This window comes from Micromonas commoda, chromosome 11 (assembly GCF_000090985.2).
Source record: "Micromonas commoda chromosome 11, complete sequence".
Taxonomy (NCBI): Eukaryota; Viridiplantae; Chlorophyta; class Mamiellophyceae; order Mamiellales; family Mamiellaceae; genus Micromonas; species Micromonas commoda.
The window spans coordinates 244,902-262,221 of NC_013048.1; the positions used below are offsets into that span (position 1 = coordinate 244,902).

Sequence of the window (17,320 nt, forward strand, 5' to 3'; positions counted from 1 at the left end):
TCGGTGTCCGAGTCGGAGGCAAACTTGACGTGCGTCGGTCCCTTGGCGCCCACGAGGAGTGGCATGAACGGAACCTTCGGCGCGACGTGCGCCGCGGCCACCATCCTCTGCTGCGCGATGACGGTATCGAGCACCTCCGCCTGGACGACGCCGCCGTGGAACGGGGGCGGTTTGCTCCCCCCGAACCAGAGCGCCACCGGCGCCGCGCCTCGCTTCGCCATCCCCGGTCCCGACCCTGTCCCGGGTCCCGATCCCGGTCCCGATCCCGGTCCCTCGGGGTCGAACGCTCGTTCCATCCGCACGCTCGCGCCCGCGACGATCGCCAGCGTGGGGCGCGCCAGGCTCCCGTCGCGGAGCACCAGCACGGTGCCGGGTCGCCGCCAGTCGTCGCGAGCGGCGGCGCGTCCGCCGCCGCCCCCGCCCCAGGCGTTGCCGCCACCCGCGAAATCTCTCGTCGCCTCCAGCGCGACGCAAGCGTGCAATCCCGCCGGCATCGTCCGCCCCCCGCCCCCTCCGCCGTGGCCCGCGTCCCTCAGGATGACGGGGACCGACGGGTTGCGGGGACGTGCGAGGGATCTCGCGAGCGTCGCCCTGGCCTCCTCGAAGGCGATCGCCTCGTGCACGGCGTAGTACTCGGACGCGTCTCGGAAGGTGGTTGACGGTTTCGGGAGGGGCGCGAGTCCGAGCCTGCACGGGTCCGCGTCGCTCGCCGCGAGGTGGTCCACGCGCCACGCGAGGATCCTGCGGCAGAACCGCTCGATGCCGTCCCTGTGTGTGAGTCCGGACCCGCCTCGGGCCTTTCTCCGTTTCTTTCGTCCGCCCCCCCGCGCCCCCGACGGCGGGTTCGTGTCGACCCCGGACGTCGAGACGGGCGCCGGTCCGATGCCGTCGGCGTGGCGGACGTGCGCGTCGGGGCGGGGCAGCGGCGTGAACACGTTTCCGCCGCCGCCGACGACGCGCTGACGCCGTCTGGTCATCTCCCTGATCGCCGCGGACGCCCGCTCGTCCCTCGAACGGTTCGTCGCCGTCCCTCGGTCGCCCCGAGCGTCGCGCTCCTCTTCGCCCCCATCGCTGTCGTCAACGTCCAAATCTCTGCCCCAATCGTCTTTGCCGGCGTAGTAGGCGTCCGCCTCGGACCGCGTGACGAAGTTGCCGGTGTCGTTGACGAAGTAGGGCGCGCCGTAGTAGTCCGCCGCATCCAGGCCGTATATGAGGTCCAGGGAGTCCGGGGCGGCCATTCTCCCCTCCGCCCCGGTCCCGACCCAGGCCCCCACCTCCACCCGGAGGTGCGTTTCGCAGTGCGGGCGGCTTCGAGTCCGATCGAGTAGAGTCTGCCTGGCGGGACGATCCGAGGGTGTGTCGGGCCCCGTCGGTTCTGGACGTCGCCTCGGGGATCGGGTCGACCGCGGGGGCGGGCACAAACCCACGCGCCGCGTCGACTCGGGTCGTTCGCGCGCGAGTGTACACGACCGAAGGGCGCGGCGAGGAGCCGCGGCCGAGGGATCCGGCGCCCCGAGTGTACGGATACCCCGGGGGTGTTGACGTGGGAGACGGGGTCAGAATCGGAAGGGGGCGCGGGCCAGTGAGCACCTTCTCCAACCCATTCTCGCGTTCGACAACGACGGGCCGAGGGTCGAGGCGGCGTGAAGCGGGGGGATTCAGGGGGGCCGTCCGCGGCGATGAAGCTCGTCATCTCCGGATGGCTCACCAAGAAGGGTCAGTCCACCGCGTTCAGCAGCGGCAAGCAGTGGCACAGGCGGTACTTCGAGCTCTGGCAGGAGCCCATGGACGGAACCGCCGCGCTCAAGTACTTCACCTCGGACGAGCCCCACGAAAAACCGAGGGGGATCGCGCGCGTCCACGCGGGGTCATCCGTGCGGGTGCTCGACGACGAGGCATCGCTGATCGACCACGGGCTCGACAGGTCCCTCGCGGGCAGGCGCGTCTTCGTGTTCCAGGCCACCCCAGCCAAGGACAAGGCCGAACTCGCAAAGGCCAAGTTTTCCTTCTTCCTGGAAGCCGAAAACGCGTCCGTCATGCACAGCTGGGTCACGGCCCTCTCCGAGGCTATCGCCGATAACCGGCATCACGCCGCGGCGGGCGGCGACGGCGAGGCGGGCGTCGTCGGCGGCGCGTCCGGAGCCGCGGACCTGGACCTGAACGGGGGCGACACAGCTGGCGGCGGCGCCGGGAAGATCGCCCCCCGGAAGCGATTCCTGGGCGCGCTGGAACGCGCGGGTTTGTGCGGCCCTTTGGGCGGGCCCGCCATACCCGCGGTCCCCGGCGCCGTCTGGGAGACCCCCGCGTTCATCGACTTACTCGCCGACGGGATGCTGACCCCGGAGGCGAGGGATCGTCGCCGCGTCGCCCTCTCCACGGGCTCCGCGGATGGCGCGCTTCGGCCGCTGGTGCGGAGCTCGACCGAAGTCGCGAGAGCGCTGGGGCAGCTGATGATGCCGGCGACGGAGGCGGAGCAGCACGCCCTCGCCGACGCCAGGCAGGGGCTCGTCGCGCTCGGGGATTTATCCCTCTCGTGCCCCGCAGGGAGCAAGGACAACACGCGGTTTTTGGTGTGGCTCGAGGAGATTGTCGAGCGATGCCGTAATCTTCCGAGGGGGCGGACGCTGCTCTTGCCGGGAGGTTGGTGCACCAAGAACGGCGGGCACCCGCTGGTGTACTCGGTGCGCCGTAACGACGCCGACTTCTCCCTCCTCGTGACCAACACCGGCGACGGGCTGGAGTATCACCCGCGGGAGGCTGACCCGGTGTTGGACGGTTTTCGAGCCATGCACACGATCCAACTGGACGAGATCGAACCGGCGACGCTGTTCGACTCGTCCTCGTGGGCCTTACTCTACAGGCCCCTGATCTTCTCGGCGCCCGGTAAGAAGCAGAGCGAGCACATCTACGGCAAGGTGCTGCCGTTCTTTAACAAGCGGCCGCTCATGTGCTCCGTCGGTGCCGTCGGCGAGGGAGGCGACAGGGTCGAACACAGGCACCCGCTCGCCGCCGTGTCCCGGGGGGGTGACGCGTCCGGGGCCAGGCTCGCGCTGGAGGCTGCGCGCGCGTGCGTGGCCGCCGCGGAGGGCGTCCACCCCCGTCGTGCCGACGCGCTGGCCGAGATGGGCGTCAGACACGTCCTGGTCGAATCCGCTCTTCAGGATTTGAACTCGTCGAGCGCCGACGTCCTGGGAGCCGCGCCGGCCGCCGCGCTCGAGGCTGCGTGCAGAACGCTCGCCGCGACCGCCGGCCCGTACGCGGACGCGCTCGCGAACGCCACGGCGCAGGAGGCTGCGGCGGCGGGGGTCGCGACGTTCATGCAGATGCAGGCGAGGGAGCTGCACCGACAGGCTCGGGAGGCGGCTGAGAAGGCTGCCCGGATGGCTGGCGCGGCGGCGGCGGCGGCGGGGATGGGCGCCGACCCCTTCGCGAACATCGCCGGCGCTCCGCCCGTGGTACCGGGGCTGGATGACACTCTGAGCTCGTTGCCGCAGCTCGAGGCGTTCAACGGACCGGTCGTCGAGGCGGAGACGTTGGCGAGGGTTATTCGATGCGTCGAGGCGGTTATCCAGAAGACCGCGGCGCTGCGTCAGCCGGCGCTGCTACCTCCGCCGCTGCTGAAGGCTTCCGTGGACGACGGCGACGAGATCGCGGGCGGGTTTCGCGCGGATCTCCCCGACATGCGCACGCCTAGCGCGGCCTGTTCGGCGCCGCTCTACGGGAGACTGGCCAAGTCTAACGAGGACATCGAGGCTTTGGCGGGTGCCGAGCAGGCTCCCCCGATTGTTCGCCCGGTGGAGCTTACCTTGGTCCCCGACAGCGTCGCCACCGTCGAGGAAGCCTCGGGGGCGATGCGCAAGGCCGTGCACTGCTGTGTGCTCCTCGCCAACCAGGCGGAGCTGCTGCCGAACACGTTTCAGCTTCGCGCGTCTCTGTTAACGCACCTCTTCTGCAGCGTCCTCCCGGCTCCTCTCCCGCTGACGCATCCCCGGCGTCGCGCGGAGTGCTTCTGGGCGTCCCAAACGGTCCGATACGAGACCCAGGCGGAGCTTCTGAGGTGTCTCAGACTCTTGCTCCTGCAATTTGGCGCGGCGGCGCTGTCCATGACCGCGACGAGGTCGTTCGACGCGGCCCGACTCCTCACCCTCGCGTCCTTTGCGACGACGGCGGATGCGATTTTGCGTCTCAGGGTGAACGACCATCCCTCGCCCTTCTGCCTTCACTACAGCGGCGACGCGGACGGACCGGTCACGCCGTTCGGGTTCGAGATGGGACCTTTCGGGGTGGAGGCGGAGTACCTCCGCTTCCACTGCCCCGAGCGCACGGGGAGGCTGACGCAGGTGCTGGACTACTTCCACGGGATCAAGGAGGCGGTGACGGACGATCACATGGTTTTTCGCTGGGAGAAATCGGCGGATTTCGGCGCGGGGGACGCGAGGCTCCTATCGCAGGTGTGCCTGCAGATGGGCTTTCCGATGGATCCCGACGAACTCCCGTTCTACCTCTCCGGCGAGAGCAGGGAGCTCGGCGACAACTACCCCGAGATGCCGGTGATGCGCGACATCGTGTTCTTCTTCAAGGCGCTGATGACGCCCACGTCCGAGTCGTTGCCCGAGCTTCGCAGGTGGCGCCCCAGGGACGCCGCGCTGTGGTGGAAGTATAGACCCGGGCAAGGGTTCGAGACGCACGGGTTCGCGCGGCGCATGGAGGTTCACCCGTGGAAAGAGGGCGACTCTGGTGATAAGGGCACCGGGTGGCGGTCCTCCATGGGCGGGGGTTTTCTCGCCAGCCTCTTCGGGTCTGGCGACAAGCGACCGCGCTGCCCTCCGTCTGGGGGCAACCCCAGCAACCTCGCGGGCAAGGAGGTCAACTCCGAGGAGGACGTGCTGCACCTGCAGAAGCTCCCGACGTTCGACGGTTTACTCCGTCCGAGCGAATCCGAACTGTTGCTGACGTACCTCACCGCGCCTTACCTTCGTGTGCCGTTGGTGCTGAAACACTTCGCGGATCCCCAGCGGGTCAGAGCGCTCGGTCACAAGGACGTTCAGGGCGTTCTCGACGCGTGCTTCTTCGAACCGGGGCCTTGGCAGCCCCCGGGCACGGTGGACGTTCCCTCCGAGGTCCCCGCGCCGTCCAGGGCGCACATGGCGACGCCCTGCGGTTTGCTCCTTCACGAGCTCTCCAACGCTCCGGCGCCGCTCATTGACGCCGCGGAGGAGATTTTGGCGATGACGCTGGAGCTGGACACCGGTCGGCACGACTCGCCGTGCGCCGCGGGGTTACTTTACGCGGTGCGGCTGATGACGCGCATGCACTGCTTCGTGCGGTACGCGTTGGTGGAGTCCGGGCTGGGCGGCGAGGTTGACGGGGTCGAGGCTTCGGGCCCGGGGGGTTTCTCGGAGAGCTTCTCGGAGAGCCGAGGAGTCGACGGGACTCGGCGGGACTCGCCGGGGCCGGGTCCGGGACCCGGGGGATGGGCGGGTGGTTCCGGCGCGCGCGGCGTGCGATGCCCACCCGCCGCCGCCGCGCCTCTGCTCCACGCCGCTCATCGTCTGCGCAGGGCCCTGGACGACCGCGTCCTCCCCTGCCTTAAAAGGTGGCTCCACAACGCGGCGAGGTCGGGTGAAAATCGAGCCGCGTGCGCTATTCACGCGCACCTGGCCTACCTTCACTGGTGTACCCCCCCGCACGCCATCACGCGCCGCGCCGCGCAGACGTTGCTCACGGCGCAGGCGTACATCCTGGTGAACCACAGGTTCGTGGACGCCGCGGAGGCTGGGGCGGGGAGTAAACTGCGGGGTAAGGCGACAGACGCGGGGCGGGTGGACGACGCGCTCGGCTTTGCGCCGTCTGAGATTTTTGACCTGTTTCAGCGGCAGCGCCGGTCGGTGCTGACGTGGATGGAACGGAACCCCGCACTCGCTGACGCGGTGCTCGAGGAGGTGGTCCGCGTTCTCACGCTCAACAGCAGCGGTCTGGACGATTACGGCGACGCCAACGCCGATAAGGAGAACAAGATCGTGCCCAAGAAGGGCCTCGCCGGATGGTTCGGCGGGAAGAAGAAAAACGAGGAGGAGCCGCCCGAGGAAAAGCCCGTCGAAACCGTCCTTCCCGGGGTCAAGGTCGAGTCAAACGCCGATTTGCGCAAGGTTGACAGGCGTTGGGTGCGCGTCCCCGGTCCTGGAGGCGCCGGACGGTTCATCCCAGAGACGGAGGCGGCGAGCGCTGCGGCTGCGGCTGGCGTCGAGCTCGTGACGCGACCCGCCGACGAAAATTCCCCTCAGCCGCCGACTCCCCCCAAGGCGGGCGCGCCCAACGCCGGCGGCGACTCCGACGTCTCCCCATCCTCCCTGGGCGGCGACGCGCTCACCGGCGCGGCGGCCGTGTCCGCGGACGCCCGAGCCGCGGGGATATCGTACGAGGACTGGATGCGATCCGTGACCACGATGGCCGTGGAGATGGAGATTAACGCGCAGCTGGGAGAATTCACGGTGCGCAAGAACAGGCTCAAGGCTTTACAGCACAGCGTTCGGGAGATGCCCGACTTCATCGCGGCGCTCGGCCAGACGCTGCTGGCGTCTCACATCGAGGCCAAGGCGACCCGAGGGTCGAAGACGCTCGCGGACGTTCCCGCCGAGGACGCTCCCCGCGGCGATACCTTCCGAAGAACCGACGGCGCCAACGCCGGACGCGGGGAGGAGGCCGGCGCCGAGGGCATCGACGGAGGGGGCGGGGACTCTGACGTCGAATCCGACGACGACGACGGCGTCGACGGCGTCGTCGTGCACTGCGCCGAGGTGAAGCGCACCGAACACAGGCTCTGGATGCGACTCGTGGGCCTGCGACACGACGTGCAGCTGTGGGACAAGGACGCACGGGCGCCCGCGCTGCCGTTCAACAGGCCGTATAAGCCCCTGTTTACCGACACGGACATCGCGGCGGGCCTCGCGGGCGCCGCGCGCGGCGTCGCGGACCTCGCGGCGTCCGTCGGCGCCGTCGGCTTGGCCGAATCGGAGCGATGGATCTCCGAGCGGCTCGATCCAGTCGCCGCCGGACCCGCGGCTGGGTACCTGGACGGAGTCGAGCTGTTCCTTCCCGTGCAGACGGTGAAAGGGCCGATCGCGCACCTCGCGGGTTTCGCGAAGATGCCCGCCGGGGTGGGCCAGCCTGGGGGCCCGCCTTCGGACGCGTGGGGGTTCGAACCCGGGCAGAACGAACGCTTCCCGGGGGACCCCACCGCCGTCGCCAAGGCGTCCGCCGCGGCCAAGGATGGAGACAAGAAGGACGACAAGAGGGACCCCGCGACCCCCCCCGCTCAGCTCGGCGCCCTCACCGAGGTGGTCGTCCTGCGGGACCCGCCCCTCGTGCAGGTGTACAGGGTGGAGAGCCACGGACGAAAGTGGCGCAGGGCTCTCGTGTTTGCCTCGTCGGCGTCGTGGTGTCTGGCTGACGTGGACCCCGACGGTCACCCCGCGCTGGAGGATCCGGCTGAGCGGTACCTGCTCTCCTCGACGCGGCTCGGGGCGGCGTCCTCGTCGCTGGTCATCTCCAGGCACCTGACGGAGAAGCAGGGCAGGCAGCAGTTCGTGCCCGCGAGGCACCTGCGGGGGTTGATTCCGGCAGCCATCTTGAAGGATTACGCGTTTTGGCAGGATGAGAAGGGCGACCTTCACGGCGACCCGGTGCCGGGCGCGTCTCACCCGAGGTCGGTCATACACGCCAAGCTGGTCAAGGGCGCGGGTGCCGACGTCGCCGGGGCGTTCAGCGCCGGCGTCGGTGAGCACGCCGCGGTGATTCGAAGGATCCCGCTGCGCAAAGACGACGACGACGCGGACGCTCCCGGGGTGAGGCCCGGCGCGAAGATCCCAGTCGGTCACGTGAAGGGGCAGTTGACTCTGATCGACTTACTCTACGCGCCGGCCGTGCTCGGAGAGGCGGCTGACGCTGCCTCAACGCCGTCGGAGACGAAAGCGGCCGCGGTGGCGTTGCGGTCCGTGGCCAGATGCCTCGCCGCGGTCGAGGGTCTGGCGCACTGCCTCGCGTGGACGGCTGCGCCGGTTGACGCCAGCCGCCTCGGCGGCGGCGGCGGCGTGATCGGCGCGCTCGCGTCCGCCGCCAAGGCGCTCAACATCGGCGGCGGCGAGGGAGGCGATACCGAGGGCCAGCCCACTCACAGATCCGTCGTCGGGATCGATCGAATCGAGCTTCCCAGGCTGGGCATCTCCTTCGCGGCGACCGCCGAGGACCCCGCCGAAAGCCGCGACGAAAGCCTCGGCGGCGTCGTCGGCCCGGGCGGCTCCGTCCGGCTCGAATGCGAGGAGCACGCGGGTCTCTTCCTCTCCGCCAGGCGCTCCCCCGAGCTCGACGCCCTGCTCGTGGGTTTACCCCACTCGCTGCTGCTGGAGGGGCGCGACGGCGCGCTCAGCGTCTTGCTCCCCGCGGGCGCCGCGCCTAGGCCCGCGCTCGATCGCGCGGCGAGCAACTCCAAAAACGGAACAGCCGCCAAGGACGTCGCCGTCGTCGCCGCGGAGGAGGCGGCCGCGGTCGGGACGAAGGGCTTCGGCACGGACATGGTCCTCGACCGGTGGGACGCGGAGTGGACGCGAAACGCCTTCCAGGGCGGCGGCGGTCACTACGTGTACCCGGTTCACGGCGGGCACGCGGCGCTCTCCGCGGCTTCGCTGCCCTCGGCGCTGTACCTGGCGCTGCTTCGCTTCCTCGCGAGGCGTTACGCCGACGTGTGCAAGCTGTCCGATCTGTGCGTCTCGGACAACGCTCCGACCCCGGAGGAGCAACAGCTGTGGCTGGCGTTCGCCGGCGTCGCGATGGACCCCGCGCCCGACGCGTGCGCGGCTCGGCTCCGACTCTCAGTCGCCGCCTTTGCTACCCCGGCGGAGTCCTTACTGCCGTGGGATACCCAGGAGGAGTTACGCTCGTACGTGGGGTCGTGGCGGCACGTCAGCGCGTCGTGCAGGCTTTCCGCGAGGGAGGAGCAGGAGCTCCTGGACTCGTGCGACCCGGAGATGGTGGCGCGTTCGCCGCTCATGTCCAACCGGGGGAGCTACCTGTATCTGAGAGCCAACGGTTCGGTCGCCGCCGCCGCCGGTGTGGAGGGTGCCAAATCCGCGTGCCCCCTCGCGTATCCCGACGCGCCCAAGCAGAGCACGTACGACGCCGTGGAGGACAGGAGCGCGCTCGAGGAGGGCATCACGGGCGAGGGACCGCTCGGCGCCCTCGGGGGGCTCAAACACTCGTTTTCGCAGTACGAGGAGAAGGAGGTGACGGGCGTCGCCGCGCTGAAGAAAATTGGCGAATGGATCGACGGCGGCTCGCTCGCCCTCGACGCCTCTCACGGATTTCCCCTCCTCTACGAGCTCCTCAACGGATCCGTGCCCCTGCGGGTGCTCCCGAGCGACGACCCGCACAGGTGGGGCAGCGCGCTCATGCGCTTCGTGCCCCCGGAGCAGTCATGCAAGCGCGGAACGCTCATGTCCGTGCTCCGAATATTGTCCACGTCGGCTACGCTCGCGAAGAACGCGCCCAAGGTTGAGGAGAAAACGATGGGCGCCAAGTTCAGCGCGATGTTCACGCAGGACGGCGCGATCGGCATGCTGATGCGAAGGGTCCAGCCCTACCTGCGCGACCGCGCGGCTCAGCCCGGGGGTATCCCGATGACGCTCGCGACCCGGTGGCTGCGCCGGGGAGGGTACGCGGCGCCGGATATGGTGGAGGTGCCGGAGCAGTCGGGCGCTACGTCGGGGGGGGTCTCTCGGGACGCCGCGAGGTGGGCGCTGCCGAACTTCGAGGACACCGACCGTGCGTCGCGAGTCTTCCCGCTGTCGCACCATCTGGGCGGCGAGGCGGGTCCGTGGGGCGGGCCGAACCTCGAGCGAACGAATCTCGCGGCGCTCGTCGACCAGCCGATGGCGGAGCTCGGGCTCGAAAAGTACTTCGACGCCGGGTCCGAGACGGCGGACCTGGAGGCGGCTCGCATCTCCGCGCTCGAATCCGAATCGACGCAGCTGGGATCGGTCAGCGGGTTACCCTTCGACGTCGGGCAGCACGCGGCGGCGACGACCCCGATCGCGAGGCAGACGTTACAACGGCTCAAGTCTGACGTCAAGGGCGCCGTCGAGAAGATCAACGCGTCGGGAAAATCCACCGACGTTAGGGACGTGCTCGCCAGGGCTCACCTCAAGCATCTCACCCCGGCGGACGCCGCGCGCATCGCCGAAGAGGCTGTTACCGGGCAGGCCACCGGGCAGGCCACCTCGGACGCCCGACGCGCGCTGCGGCAGATCCTGGTCGCCATCCGAGGCTTGATGGCGCGTGACGTCGCCGCCGCTCGCGAAGCCGCCGCCGCAGCCGCGTCGACGGCTAACGGACTCAGCCGAGACCCCGCGGCTGCGCGATCCATGCTCCGACTGGGCCTGAACCGCAGGTCCGGCGCGTGGGCGGAGGCCACCTTCGACGATCTCATCGAGGCGCTGCTCGCGAGGGACGGCGCGGGGACGCTGGCGAAGATCACGCCGGGGGTGGACGTTACTCGAGCGGAGGCTGCGCTTCACCTCGCCGCCGAGGCGCTGCTCCTCATCTCGAGGCACGCGCTCGGAGCGAGGGCGGCGTTGGCGGCCGAAAACGCGCTCGCGGCGCTCGATGCCGCGCCCAAGACGGTCGCAATCGCCGGCCGGGACGCCTGCGTGTTCGAGGTTAGCCTCGCCGCGAAGGGCCTGGCGAACCTGCTCCGAACCAGGAGGTTCTACTTTGACGTGGACCCATCCGACGTGTCCGGCTTTTCTCGAACGTACGACCCGCGGATGCTCGTCTTTGAGTACGCGCAGGGCATCATCCTGCGAGAGAGGCAGGTGCAGCTGGTGCGGGACTTCACCGCCGCCGCGCTGGACGAGAAGCGACGCAGCGAGTGCGCCCAGATGCTCATGGGCGAGGGTAAGACGACGGTGGTGTGCCCGCTCCTGGGTTTCATGCTCGCGAGCGACGACGCGCTGGTGACGCAGGTTGTGCCGCAGTCCCTCCTGGAATTTTCCAGGTCCTGCCTGCGCTCAGCGTTCGCCGGCGTCGTGCGGAGGTCCGTGCTGACGTTGCGCTTCGACAGGTTCACCCCGCTGACGCCCGCGCCGCTGTACGCGCTTCGCAAGGCGAAGAGGGCGAGGGCAGTTGTGGTGACGACTCCGACGGCGCTCAAGTCTTTGGTTTTGAAATTTTTGGAGTGCGCGCACCTCCTCGACCAGAGCATGGTGGCGAAGATGGAGGGGGGCCTGGTGGAGGGGCACATCGGGCGCCTCACGCTTCTCTTCGAGGCGTCTAGCGAGACGAGGAGCAGGTCCGAGCGCGTCGCGGAGGCTGGCGGTCTTCGCCCGTCGGAGATTGCCGAGATGCGAAAGGAGGGCGCCGTCGCGGCGGAAATCGTCAAGCTGTTCCAATCCGCGGGCGTCCTGATCCTGGACGAGGTGGACCTCATCCTCCACCCCTTGCGATCGGAGCTGCACTGGCCGCTGGGCAGGCGAGTGCCCCTTGACTTTTCCAAGTCCAGGTCCGGCGACGGCCTGCGGTGGAAGCTTCCTTTTTTCCTCATCGACGGCATCTTCGCGTGCACTCTCGGCCGAGCCGCCGCGGAGGAGGCGCAGGGCTCCAACGAAGCCGCCGGGATCGTCAAGCGCATCGCCGAGGTTGTGAACCGCGCGGTCGAGACCAAGGGGGTGCAGTCCACTCCCCACGTCGTCTTACTGGACCAATCCTGGTACAACGCCGAGCTCATGCCCTTGCTGGCGGAGTGGGCCGAGCTGTGGCTCAGGGCTCACGGCGCGGCTCGGGGCGTGGCCGATCACCACATGCGCGCGTACCTCACGCGGTCCAAGGGCGCCGCCGAGGCTGCGAGGATCATAGAGAAGGAGGCCGAGGACGACTCTCTCAAGATGATCAACCTCGCTCGCGATTGGCTGTGCTCGCTGCTGCCGCACGTGCTGTCCAAGATAAACCGGGTATCCTACGGCTTGCTCTCCGCCAAGGACGTTCAGCTGCTGGAGTCCGCGAACGGCTCGCGCGTGCCCACGTCGAGGCGCCTTCTCGCGGTGCCGTTCGTGGGCAAGGACATCCCGAGCCAGACGAACGAGTTCTCGCACCCCGACGTCGTCATCGGCCTGACAATATGCACCTACAGGCACGAGGGCCTTCGACGCGGCGACTTCCGAAGGGTGCTCCGAAGCTTGCTCGAAAAATTGGAACAGGAGACTGGGCCCGTCGGTAAGCGACCTAGCGCCAAGAGGTGGGCGGAGTTCGTCCGCAGGTGCGGGCGACGCGTCCGCGGCGAGGCGAGGGAGGCTGCGGCCGCCGCCGCGCGACGCACCGGCGCGCAGCTTCGCGCGTCGGTGACGTCTGTGGGCGCGTCGCGCATCTCGGGCTTGGTCTCGGGGGCGGCGCCTCGCGGGTCCCATTCGCATTCGTCAGCGGTGAACCTGATGGACGGATCCGCGGACAGCCTCGAGACGGCGGCGGCGGCGTCGGCGGCGGACGCCCTTACCTCGTCCCAGTCGCACTCGCACTCGTCCGATTCGGCGGCGCACGTCCAGGCGGCGGCTGCGTTGCTCGCCGCTTCGGAGCACGAGGTTTGGCCGCTCCAGCTGGTGGACCTTCGCGACGGCGACCAGGTGGAGGAGCTCTACCGGCTCATGCGGCTCGTCCCCGAGGTGATCGAGTTCTACCTGGACGATTACGTGTTCCCGAAGACGGCGAAACATCAGGGGATGAAGCTGAGCGCGACGGGTCAGGAGCTGGGCGGGGACTTGATCTTCCCGAGGAGGCTCGGCTTCAGCGGGACGCCTTCCGATTTGCTCCCGCTGGAGCTCGGCGCCCCGAAGTTCGAGCCCGGGACGGACGCCAAGGTGCTCGCGACCCTCACCGACGTGGACGTCGTGAGCGCGCGGGACCTCGGCGGCGACTGGGACGTTCGCTCTTTGCTTCGGTCGGTCGCGACGGCTGACCCGCCCGTCCACGCGTTGATCGACGTCGGCGCCCTCGTCACCGGCCTCTCAAACCTCGCCGTCGCCAGGTTCATGCTCGAGGAGGGCCTCGTTTGGGCGGAAGGGTGCGTGTTCCTCGACGAAGGGGACTGCCAGATGGTGCTGCTGCGCAAGGGGTGGCACGTGGTGCCGCTCGCGAGACTCGCCGCGCTCGACTCGTCCAAACGATTCACCTTTTACGATCAGGTGCACACGACGGGGATGGACATCAGGCAGGCGCCCGGAGCCACAGCGGCGCTCACCCTCGGCAAGGATATGACCCTTCGCGACTACGCTCAGGGTGCGTGGCGCATGCGGCAGATCGGGCGGGGCCAGCGGCTCGAGCTCCTGGTGGTGCCGGAGGTTGCGAAGCTCATCGCGTCAGCCGCCGCGGCGGGCGAGGGCCGGGGCGCCGCCGGCCGCGCCGCCGAGCTCCAGCAGCTGCGAGACGCCGGGGAACACCGCGAAGCCGACCGACGACGGCTCCGCGACGCCCTCGCGTGGCTCGTCGTCAACGGCATGCGATCGGAGAACGTCCAGGCTGGCCTACTCGCGGAGCAACGCGCGGCTAACATCTGGCGTAAACACGCGTACCGGGGGTTGCTCAAGGCGGGCATCGCCGTCGCGGGCGTGCAGCCCGCGGGGATCGGGCGGTACCAGCAGTTCCTCGACGTCTTCAGGGAGCGCGTGTCCTTCGTGGTGTCGAACGCGGTCCCGACCGGCGGATTCGCGTCCAAGAGGCTGGCGATGGCGGTGAGCGAACACTCCAGTTTGCTCATCGACGACCCGGAGGCGTCGCGCGCGCTGCAGAAGATCCTGCGGGAGGTGGCGGAGACGGAGGAATCCACCGCCGCGCTCCGCGCTAAGCTCCGCGGCGCCCAGGTTGGCGGTGGGGGTGTCGGCGCGGGCAGGAGCCCGCTGGCGGACATCGCGGACTTACTCGCCAACGCCGGGGGCACCGCCGGCGACGCTGACGCGGTGGAGAATGACAATTTCGACGGCGGCGTCGGCGGAAGCGGCGAACGGGAGCGCTACCTCGACGGCGAGCAGGTCCAGGAGCAGGAGCAGGAGCAGGAGCAGGAGCAGGAGCGAGAGCAGGAGAAGGAGGAGGAGCGGCAGGAGGAGCGCGAGGAGGAGGAGTTTGAGCGTTTGAAGTACTCGAGAGACGACGAGACGCAGCGCGGGTGGAGGGTTGGGGACCTGAAGGAGGAGCCAAACTCGGGTAACTCGCTCGGTTTCCACCCGCTGAACGAGTTCAGCCTCTTCATGGGCATCGGTCACCAGACCCCGACGCTTTCCTTCCCGGATTACCTCCACCTCTCCAAGAACTACTTCCGTCTGGGTTGGTCGCTCAACAGTCACAGGCGGCTCAAGAACCTCATCATCGTCATGGACTGGGTTCCCGACATGACCGTCACCTTCGGCGAGGAGGACCCGGAGGACGAGGAGGGTTCCCTCAACCCCGCGCACGCGGAGCTGGAAGATTTCCTGAGCACCCCCGACAAGGGCGGGGAGAAGAGTTTCCTTCAGAGCGTCACGGACGCCTTCCAGGAGTCGGTGGACGCGTTCGCTCAGGCCACCAAGCGAAAGCGACGCATCAAGTCGAGCTGGAAACCCAGGGAGCTCACCAAGGAACAAGAGGCGGGTTTGCAGTCCGCGTTCACGCTCTTCGACGACGCCGGCATCGGCAGGCTCGACGAGTCGCAGCTGAGGGAGGTGCTTCGCTCGGCGGATGCGTGCGTCGGAGGCGACGAGGCGGCGCTGTCGGCGTTGGCTCGGCGAATCGCGAATAACGCCTCGGGCGGCGCCGACGCGGGCGTGACGCTCGAGGATCTCAAGAACGCGGTTCGCAACATGAACATATACGGGATCCAGGACGGGCGGTACTACGTGGCGCTGTCCCTCGCCGAGGCTGAGTCCCTGAGGGCGGCGATGCACGGCGCCAAGCGGGAGCTCCTCGAGGGGGCGGGCGACGGTAAGCTGGTCCCCTTCGCGTCCACGGAGGTTGGACTTCGCATCGCGGCGCCCGGGGGCGGCGGTGCGTTGATCGAGGCCACCAGCGGGTACGAGCCCGCGGAGCTGTTCCAGGCGGCGACCGCGACGCAGTGCTTTCGATTCGTGGACTCGCAGGTTGACTTTGAGGACCACGAGCTATCGCTCCTGCTCCGGTCGCTGCAGGGCAACTCGTGCGCGGACAGGGCTGAATTCTTCGAGCGCGTCCGAGCCGTGCGACGCCGCGCCAAGACGCCGTGGCAGGCGACGCCCCTCGCCAAGGCGCTGACCACCGCGGACGAGTTTGCGATGCTCGCGTCGAGGGCCACGTCCGCTCGTGTTCGCGCGGCGCTCCGCAAACACAAGATGCGACTGCTGGACGCCTTCCGCGCGTTCGACGGGGAGCAGCTCGGCCGCCTGACCTACGAGGGCCTCTACGGCGGTCTCACCTGGCTCGGCATGGACATCACCCCGTCCCAGATGATGGAACTCGCGGGGAAGATCGACAAGGCGGGCGACGGCTTCGTGTCATTCGAGGAATTCACCGAGGCGTTTGGGCCCGACGATTACGTAATCGGTGATGGGGACGACTCGGACGTCCCGTCGGCTTCGGCTTTGGCCTCGCAATCCGCGGCCATGGACGACGACATCTTCGGGCTCAACGCCATGAACAACAACGCCGTGAACGCACAAAACTCCATCGCCGATCCACTCGGCGCGCTCGGCGCGGACGGCGCCGCCGGGACGGATGGATGGGGCGGCGACGAGGACCTCATCAACTTTGACGGCGCTCAGGGCGCCGGGCGCGTTCGCATCGAGGCGAGGTCACTCGCCGGTCGGTCGCCGCAAAAGTCCCCGTCCAAATCGGGCGCGGACGGACCCCGCGCGCCGGTGTCCCGCGATCCCGCGACGCTCGGGGTGCCGCTGTCCAGGGACATCCTCGGCGGGTTCAGGCTCGCGCTCAAGCAGCACGGGGCGTTTGAGCGAACGTGGATGAGCGAGGGGAGCGGGTGCCGCCGGGCCGCGTCGTTTTGGAACGCCAAGATCGAGACCAGCTCGTTCGCCCGCAACCGCGACCGGGTCTCGCTCGGTTCCTACGCGGTTCCCGCCTACCACGACCCCACCAGGGCGGTGGGTCAGCCGGCCAACGCGCTGGAGATTGCGGACAACAAGGCGTGGTCCATGACTGGCTCCGTTCACATGGCGGGCGTGATCGACGCGCTGTTTCCGCACCCGGTTCGGTTCAGGCAGGTTTGGGGCCAGGAGTGGAAGCACACGGCCGCCTACGCGTGGGCCGCGGTGTCCCCGCCCGGGTTTAGCGCGCTGGGCATGGTCCTGACCTCGAGCAGCGCGCCGCCGCCGCTCACCGCGATGCGGTGCGTGCCGACTCGGTGGACCAAATCGCCCTCGTCGCAGCCGCGGCTGGTGTGGGATAACGGCGGCGGCGGGGGAAGGCCGGCGTCCATCTGGATCGTCAACTCGCTGGGCACCGCGCACGTCACCGTCGGTTTCGACGCGCCGACGCACGCGGACGGGATACTGGAGCTGGTTCCCGCCTCGCAGATGCTCCCCGAGGATGTCCTGGATCCCGGCGCCGGCGATGTTCGAAAGGGCGCCGACAATAACAAGGCGGTTAATAATTCATCCGGCGCCGACAATAAGGAGGGTCTGCGCGGCCGAGCGGCGATGTTCGAATCCGTCGCGCGGGAGCAGCGGGAGCGCGAGGCCGAGGCGACGCGGCGCGCGCAGGCGGCGCTCAACGCGCGAGGCGCGAGCGGCGACGACCTTCTCATGGGCGCGGTTGATTTTCTGACGGGGGGCGGCGTCGGCGAACCCGAGCCGCCGCCGAGGCACGCCGTGGACCACAGGAGGGTGTACGAGGCGTGGTTGGAGGAGGACGAGCGCCCGACGCACAACGCGGGGGATCCGTTCGGTCTGTCCGGGGGGGGTTCCGGGGGTGGAGCACCCGCGCCGGCGCCCGCGCCGCCTAGATCCGCCGCGGCGGGTCCGATGCGGCTGGGCGGCGGGCGGGGCGACAAGGACGTCAATCCGTTTGCGAGGATGGATCCCCTGGGGGGTTTGGGCGGGCTGGGCGTGCCCTCGGCGCCGGCGCCGGCGGTCAGGCCGCCGGCGATTAACCCGCCGCCGTCGACGCAGACGCGGGACTTGCTGTCGGGGGACTCGCTCGATCCCCTCGGGGTGTTGGGAGCGGCTCCGGTGAGGGAAAAACCCAAGGAGTCGATCTTCAACGCGTCGTCGCGGAAACAGTTGAAGAAGAAGGACTGATGACGTAGGGACGACGGGGGGCGCGA

General features: G+C 69.1%; 1 protein-coding gene across 1 annotated transcript; it reads left to right on the top strand.

Moving 5' to 3' along the window:
- Window positions 1-1,679: 1,679 nt before the first annotated feature.
- MICPUN_62353 (predicted protein) lies at window positions 1,680-17,297 on the top strand (the record flags this gene model as incomplete). The annotated part of the gene is made up of 1 exon (XM_002504790.1): window positions 1,680-17,297. The coding sequence occupies one exon, from the start codon at window positions 1,680-1,682 to the stop codon at window positions 17,292-17,294; it is 15,615 nt and encodes a 5,204-aa protein (XP_002504836.1). The 3' UTR covers window positions 17,295-17,297.
- Between the last annotated feature and the right edge of the window lie 23 nt (window positions 17,298-17,320).